Below are 8099 nucleotides of genomic sequence, written 5' to 3' on the forward strand. Positions count from 1 at the left end.
AGTCGAGTGAAAGTTTATGTATCAAATGTGTAATTAACTCCTAGTATAAATCTATCAGGGTCCTCTGCATCCTGCTATAATACAATAGTTTAGAGACAAATTTAGACAATCTCCAATAATAAGCTACAATCCTACAAGTTGATGGTTCACAGTGGCAACTGACAATTTCCCCTCCAAGCAGAGATTTTCATCATATAACGTTAACCCGAAGAAACACAAGATAGCCAAAAAAAACATTTACCTACACATCCTGTAGCAGAAGTGTGCCATGAAATCTTGAATTTCGTAGGCAAATGGAACATTACAGTGAATACATATCTATATGGGTACTTCCTTCTTAGATATTGTAACTCAAACAAAAGCACAAACACTTAATCGCAATGTACTCGCTGTATCAAACTTTCCATTTACCTAATTTTACATCTACCAAATTGGCTCAAGTATATAAGAAGCATGAAATTCTCACATAGAACACAATCAGAGAGAGTAATTTTCTATTTCAACAATGCTCTGCTAGTTCTCAAAATTGTACTCCCTCCGTTCCCAAATATTTGTCTTTCTAGAGATTTTAACAAGTGACTACGTACGAAGCAAAATAAGTAAATCTACACTCTAAAATATGTCTACATACATCCGTATGTTGTAGTCCATTTAAAATGTCTAGAAAGACAAATATTTGGAAACAGAGGGAGTAGTCATTTAACTCCGGGCCAATACGATCACCGAATAAAAATTGCTAAATACTGCAACTAAATTTTACACAAGTCACAAACATACTTACATGGAAATCAAAGACGCCGCGCATGCCGGCAGCGGCTGGAATCCTAGAGAGTGGGCAGGGCGGCCAGCCGCCATGGTCTCGTCTGCCTAGCACGATCAACCTCCGTAGCGGACGAGCAGTAGACATCGGTTTTGAGGCCCTGCACCTAGCAGCCCAGCCCTCCTCACTGGGGGTGGCGGTGACGGTCCAGTCCCCGGTGAGCGAGATGCGCTGCTTAAATTGGCGACGCGGCCAAGCAGGGTTCAGGTGGCGTGCGCTGCCGGAGTGGAGGTCGGCGCACAGCTCTGGGCTAGGGTGCAGGCAGGGACCTCTGTGGAGATGGAGACAAGGCGAGGGCACTGGAATGTTTATTATTGTTTTCAGTCATTTGAACTGCAGTTCAATTCTTGGTTTTCCGTTTGTGCTCTTACTTTCCCCGAACAACATGTACCAGCATAAATTTGAGACGTCACCCTTATTTCTGTCCAAAATTTAGCTTCATTCGAGAAGGCTCCACCTCTACTACCTCTATGTGACGAGAAGGATGAGCACGATGATGATGAGGAGGAGGACGGCAACGATGAGGAGGAGGTAATAATTTTAGTTCAATCTTCTAATGCTAGAATACTATGTTTTTACTCTGTTTTTTTCCTGGCTGAATTCACCAGATTTTATTTTACTTTTGTCTGCGGTTTAATCACTTTATCAGTTGTTTTAGGGTGATTGGCGAGTTACAACTCGTAATTTCGTGTAACTCCACCTTCAATTTTTCCTGACCGTCAGATTTGAGAAATCAGTAAAATAATTATTTTTTGGTCAAAAGGGTAGAATAGGAAAGTTCCTCCAATCCGTTCCGCGGGAGAATTAGCTCACCCGTGCCCGTCCCCCACGCAGATCGTTCTGTTTCTGGTCGCATAGCCGCCGCCGCCGCCCTTTCCGCCGTTCCGATCGAGCGATCCCGCCGCGGCACCGCTCCAGGCAAGCACCAGCAGTCGCCTACCTGGTGTCGCTCCTGCCACGAGGGTTCCGGCTCAACGCTAGGAACTGCTAACCGTCCGCTGCGGCGCGCCGAGCCCACCGAAGTCTTCCCTGCCCCGCCGCCCACTGCAGCGCCTCCCTTCCGTCAAGCAGCCGGCGAGGCGAGCACTCCGTCAACAGGTACCTTTCCCTCCCCTAGCCCCCCCCCCCCCCCCCCCCCCCCCCCCCCCCCCCCCGCCCCGCGTTGCTTGTCAGGTCGTCGCCGGCTGTCAGAGGAAATTTGGGTGCTCCTGCAGTGTCAATTCAGCCTAGACTCTTTGCACAATTAGAGATCAGATAACGGCAGTTATCGTCCTTCTTGGATGATTTATTTCTCTTCTTCCCGGTGCAAGGCTCTTTTCCTTTCAGGTTTTGAGAAAATGTTTGCAGCTGGCCCATAAGATGCTCATTTCTATGCGCTGGGATTGCAATGCAATGGTCAGTGGGAGGGGGAAAAATACATTAAGAGAACCATGAAGAGAGTATCAACAACATTTTTGTCTATAGCTTATCAACTATGTATTCAACATTTGGAAAATTACGAGTACACAAGTATCTCAAACAACCTTGTGTAGAAAACAACAATTCCAGGAAGCCAATATTCTTTACTTCTCTTTCAGGCATTTGTAAAGATATTGTTTGCTCAAATACCTGTGAGGATAACATCGTCCATCCTAATGGATTTACGACTAGCATGTTGTGCATAGAACTCAACATCCTTAGCCAGTTGCTGTGCACATTGCGAAGAATATGTTAATTACACTACCCATAGAGTTTCCAAATATGCAAATCTAACAAGATTCAGAACCATTCTTATTCTGCTGAGGGCAAATAAGCAGTTCAGTACAGATAGTACAGCAGAACGCTATAGTTTCAGAGATGTTGCTCTGAAAATACACGTCCTTATGTTCTGATACATCTCCTTTACTGTCGCCGTGCAACCAGTGGTTCCCACAACATCCCCATCCCGAGCTGGAAATGTGGTCAGCTATTGCTTTCTAGCTGATACAGTGTGCCACTTAAAAGGATGAGATTCTTGAGTTTGTGGACGGGTTTGGGTGATCTTCAGTGCAACTTGATGTCTTATTTCTCACGTGTATTCTACAACCCACCAAGGTCCGGGAGTCACGTTGGCTAAACATTACCTAAATGCATTAAATAGTGCTTTGCTTTATTCAAGAGCACATTCCCAATTGAACTAAATATCTTGAATTGTGTTAGAGGAGCATGCAAATCAGATATAAGGATAGTATCTATAGCAGAGATTGTTTGTTAGAGTTTGGTGTATTCTCATCATGAATATTTTGTCTATGCAGAGCTTGTTGTAAGAGAAAAAACCATCAGTATCAGCATGAAATTCGAGATACACAACTCCTAGTATGGCGGCATCCACATCGCTCCCACGATTACTGCTTTTGAAGTTTGTGTATGATATAAAAATTAATGGATGTGCTATGATCTTGTGCAGAAGAGTCAGATCAGTCATAATGTGGCCAAGTTCAAATTTGTTTCCCTAAACCTACTTCTGTGTTGGGCCATGCAATTGGCCAATATATAAGATGCAGGTCTGAACACTTGTACTGCTCATATCCTGGTCAACAGTTATGATGTTGAGTTATGGTCATTCTTTTTGGCACGCGAACATGACAGAGAGGACTAAAATAGGGGACATACTTCTTCTGTTCCATATTTGTCGACAATGATTATGGCTGAGGCATGATAATGCACATGTAGCAATGCGTGCAAAGCGGGCAAGAAATTCATATGAAGTAGGCATTCTTCCAAATTGAGCCAATTCTGGTTTTCGAAGATATACTTTACATAACTACTGTCCATTTTCTACAGTGCCATACATTGCCTAAATATTCAGAACTATGTTTGAGGCGTGGGTCATGTATGTCTTGAGCTCCCGATTCACCTTCTCCTCGTCCCACATGAACCCCTGGATGTTCTGCACCCACTCGAAGCAGCTCACCATCACTCCGCCGGAGTTGGCCATGATGTCCGGTAGGATCAGCACGCCCTTCTTTGCTAGAATCTGCACCACGAACATGAACATTTCTCTGCTGTCAGTCAATGTGTGAATGTGTCAACAAATGCAGCTTAGTTTTGTGGAAAAATGTTGGTGTTCTTGCCTCGTCGACCTCGGTGTCTGTTGGGTGGTTAACAGCCTCGATGATGTACTTTGCTTTGATGGCATCAGCATTGTCCCTAGTAGAAGAAGAAAATCAAACGGACTTTTTATTAACAAAAATGTATTCAGATACACAAAAAATAACAGCCAGGAGGATACTTTAACTGAGCTTCTGAGCAGTAATCTGATAAAGATTGGATGAAGTGAGATGGGACGAGGAAATAGAAGATTACTTGTTTATGACTCCTCCCAGAGCTGCCGGGATGAGCACGTCACACTCTTCCGTGAGCAGCGAGGTCGGGTCGACGGCGTCGCCTCCGTCAAAGCCCTTGATCCCGCGGTTCTCTGCCGAGTGCTTCTTCAGCTTGGCTATGTCAATGCCATTGGAGTTCTTGACAGCCCCTGTGACATCTCTGATGGAGACCACCTTGCCACCAGCTTCAGTGATCAATTGGGCAGCCCAAGAGCCAATATTGCCAAATACCTGAAAAAGGCAAGAAGATAATAATTGCTCATCTGTGCAAATGTAGATGAAGAAACATAGTTTTGGCCTTGCTCCACAATGTATGGCGCCATTGTACACAACGATTATTACTAGCATTGTGTAGGCATGCTTGTATATATTTGGCAGAATATATTACTTGTGGGTGCTCATTGTGTGCTCCTTTCCCCTTTAATTTCAGCGCGTGAGGTGGGAGATTAGAAAGATACTGACATATCAAGCACAGAACTTTGCAATTGCCACTGATGGTGTCTCCATTGTAAGCCTAAGCTTTGACAAGATGCTTGTCTCTAAATTATAAATGGGAAACATCTTAGCTTTGCGTGAAAATTAAAGAGATTGGCAAAAATTTCTCTGGCATTTTAAATGCGCAAAAGACCAAAGAAAAAGCAAATAATCTTAGTGAGTTCAGATAAAACAGAGAATTACCTTAAGAAGAGTTCAATTGCGATATCTTGATATTACACTAAAATTAAAAGCTGGATGGTCAGTCTAGTGGCAGAACAACAACCATCTTTTGGCAAATAAAACATCTGCTTACAAATTTTAAGTTTTCGGAAGCAGCCATGGATTTCACCTGGAAAAGAACATCGAAGAGAAAAAACAACGTCCTACAACTGCTCCATCAGACACGAATAGGCAGAATAAAGGGATATGTTGTATGTTCTTCCCTACGGCTAAATAATTGCTGAAAATTGTCACTTTCCTAAACCAGAAGGGTTGCAGTAGCAAATTTCTACTTAGTAGTGAGCAAGTGTAGATGATTTTGGTCCTTCTGTCTTCTATCAATCCTTATCCAAGATGGCAAATTATGGCACAAACGATGTATAACTTATTAATATGATTCCTGCGCTTTGTACGTGACGAACAATAACACTGCAAATATCATTCTACAAGAAATTCGATTCCTCTCCAGGGTAACTGCATAGCTCCCCATGTGCATCAATCGACAAAGCACAAATCTATCGCGTATCTACACCGCTAGGCCATCGCACATCCAACCACTTCCTCGCTTGGAACCACCGAATTGAACTGCCCAATCAAATCAATACATGTCGGGATCAACATAGGGGATGAAGGGGGCGGGAGGGGGGGGGGGGGGAGGGGGGAGCAAGAGACCGTACGTACCATGTCGGGCAGGATGACATGCAGTCCGGCGGGGCCGTTGTCAACCTGGGCGATCTCGACCAGCAGCGGCGACTGCAGTGTTGGTAAGGTCGACGACTAGATGCAGGAGTTGGGGACGACCTCCTCCGGGCACGGCTGCTCCCCCTCCTTGGCGGCTTGGGCGGACATGACCTCTTCTGGGTGAGGCCGACGTCAGCGACGGGAGTCCGGCGACGCCGCTGAAGATGCCGCCGCCACGACCACCCGCCTCCTCCGCTGAAGATGCCGCCGCCGCTGCTGAACATGGACGCCGATCTAGTCGATGACTCAGCGAGGAGCGGGGAGGAGAAGGCGCAGGAGAAGCGGCTGGAGGAGGAGGAGGGGGGGGGGAGCGTGCGGGGCGCGGAGAGGGGATCGACAGAAGAAGCGTGCGTGGCTAGGTTTCTTTTCCTTTACTCCCAGCGCGATCTACCCTTTTGGAAAATGATTAGCCCCACCATAATCTTGTAACGGTCCCATAGTTATTTGTGATTTCATGTAATTTTACTCTCGTAACTCCTCGTAACTCCTATTTCTCCATCGTTTGATCGTAGTGAATGGACGGCCCCTAAATTCGCCACTGTAACAGTTGTATTTATATATACCACTAATCAGTGGATGAGTGATGAAAAGAAATCTGGTAATGGTGTGGAACTGCAAGCCCAGGATGAGGACGGCCTTGAGATGATAACACTCTTTATTTCAATCTAGATGCTACAATACCAGAATTTTTTGCCGACTGAATTCACTACATTGATTTTATTTTTGTATGCTTTTAATCAAATTTCCCAACTAATTAGCGTACCTCTAATCAGTTGATGGGCGATGAAAAGAGATCTGCTAGTGATGCTGAACTGCATGTCCCTAGTTAAGGTGAACAAGAATGCAAGAAGGCTAAGATTATCAGTAAGCTTTGAGTGCGAGGGAGATGAAATTGAGGCTGGACAACCAAAGAACTCTCTTTAGTCGATGATGATATTTGTCTAGAGATCCGAAATCTCCACACCGCCCTCTCTCTTCGGCCCCTGGAAGCCCGCGATATGGATGCTCGCCGGCCCGCGGGGACCCCCTTGCCCGCGACGGCTATGCCGTCATTTGCGCCGGCGTCGACCGCTCCGGCCCCATCCCTCACCGCCCCTGCTCTGGCGGCCGCGCTCGCCGCGGCCTTCCTCGCCGGCCGCAAGGCCGGCCCGGCCGTACGAGGACGTCTCGTCTCCTGCAAGCTCCGCTCCACGACTACGGCGCCGGCCAGCCAATCTTCGCCAACCGCCGCCCCCGGCCACCTTGCCGGCGCCTCCTCCGGCCGTCTGCCAGTGCCCTCCGGCCTCCTAGGCTCGCCGGCGTCGTCGCCTCGATCCACGGCTCCCACGTCAAGCACCCATCTGCCCCGGTCAAATCTGGAACGGGGACATGTGCCTCCGCCGCCAGTGCCACGTCTACGCCCTGCGGTCCCTGTAACCCCTCTGGAGATGTCGGCTGCGCTGCCTTGCCATAATGGCGGCCACATCCGCCCACCTGCTGAGCCGATGAGCCCCTGCTGCCTCACCTCTGCTGTGAATGCCGGCCAGCTCAACACCTGTGGGCGCGAGGCGGAGGCGACCGGAGGCTGGCAGCTCGTCAAATCGCACCGCGGCCCGCGCCACCCAGATTTGGCCGCCCAAGCATTCAAGCCCTCCTCGATCCCGAGTTGGCTTAAAGGCCGTTGTTGTCGCTGCCTGGCCCCTGATCACCGCGCCTTCGTCTGCCGCGACCCCGTTCGGTGCGCGCATTGCTTGGAAAACGGCCACCGGGCTCGCGGCTGCTGCAACAAGTGGAGGCCTCTTAGCTCCCTCGCAAGCCCCGTCGTACCGCCGCCGCTTCCTCACCCTCGACTTGCTGTTGCGACGGTCCAAGATCCCGCTCCTCGGTTCGGTTCAGGCAGGGGCTGGCCTCTTCCCCAACTTGGCCAGCCACAGCTATTAGACTCTGCTGGCATCGGTTCGATGCCACGACCTGATGACTTTGTAGTCGTCCCGGCCACAACGGAGAGGCAGGCCGAGTCGGCGTCGATCATTGTGGGGCAGACTGAGCTCCTCCGCGCTGAGCTTCGTGATTGCATTGTGCGTGTTGGAATGTTTTGGCAAGCGTAGAGGCCGCTCTCGCCAAACTCCAAGTTGTGCCCGTTGTGACCCCGCTACCCGAGATCCAGGTTGATTCTGTCGATGGGGAGGCAGGAATGTATGGAGATCTCTCCCCTCGTGCTACATCATGCACGTCGTCACTGCCTATCATGCCGATTGCTTCTGAGGGTGAAGCTGTTGTCGAGGTTGTGGCTCCGGTGCTGCAGATTATGCCTAGGTTGCAGAAGCTCTGTGAGGAGCCCACTTCGCCTATTTCGATGGTGCTACCTAAGGAGTCAGGGTCGCTTGGAGGGGCCTTGGCGATGCCAACTGTGACCTCACCGCAGTCGTTGGAGCCCAGTCAGCCTCTCGCCTTTGTGGACCGTGAAGGTTTGGATGCTGTTGTTGCTCTCTCACCTGTGGCTATTGGGCAGGCGACGC

General features: G+C 48.8%; 1 protein-coding gene and 1 long non-coding RNA gene across 2 annotated transcripts; one reads left to right on the top strand and one right to left on the bottom strand.

The window, feature by feature from the left end:
- The first annotated feature begins 1634 nt into the window (after positions 1-1634).
- LOC109751837 (uncharacterized) lies at positions 1635-3395 on the top strand. The gene is made up of 2 exons (XR_002230198.4): positions 1635-1918; positions 3094-3395. It is a non-coding gene; the product is annotated as an uncharacterized lncRNA (long non-coding RNA).
- Positions 3396-3536: 141 nt separating this feature from the next.
- LOC109751836 (glutamate dehydrogenase 1, mitochondrial) lies at positions 3537-5908 on the bottom strand. The gene is made up of 4 exons (XM_020310717.4): positions 5542-5908; positions 4145-4395; positions 3913-3988; positions 3537-3815 (listed from the first exon to the last, which is right to left on the bottom strand). The coding sequence occupies exons 1-4, from the start codon at positions 5542-5544 to the stop codon at positions 3636-3638; spliced, it is 510 nt and encodes a 169-aa protein (XP_020166306.1). The 5' UTR covers positions 5545-5908; the 3' UTR covers positions 3537-3635.
- Positions 5909-8099: the final 2191 nt, after the last annotated feature.

The sequence above is a fragment of the Aegilops tauschii genome, chromosome 7 (genome assembly GCF_002575655.3).
Source record: "Aegilops tauschii subsp. strangulata cultivar AL8/78 chromosome 7, Aet v6.0, whole genome shotgun sequence".
NCBI lineage: Eukaryota > Viridiplantae > Streptophyta > Magnoliopsida > Poales > Poaceae > Aegilops > Aegilops tauschii.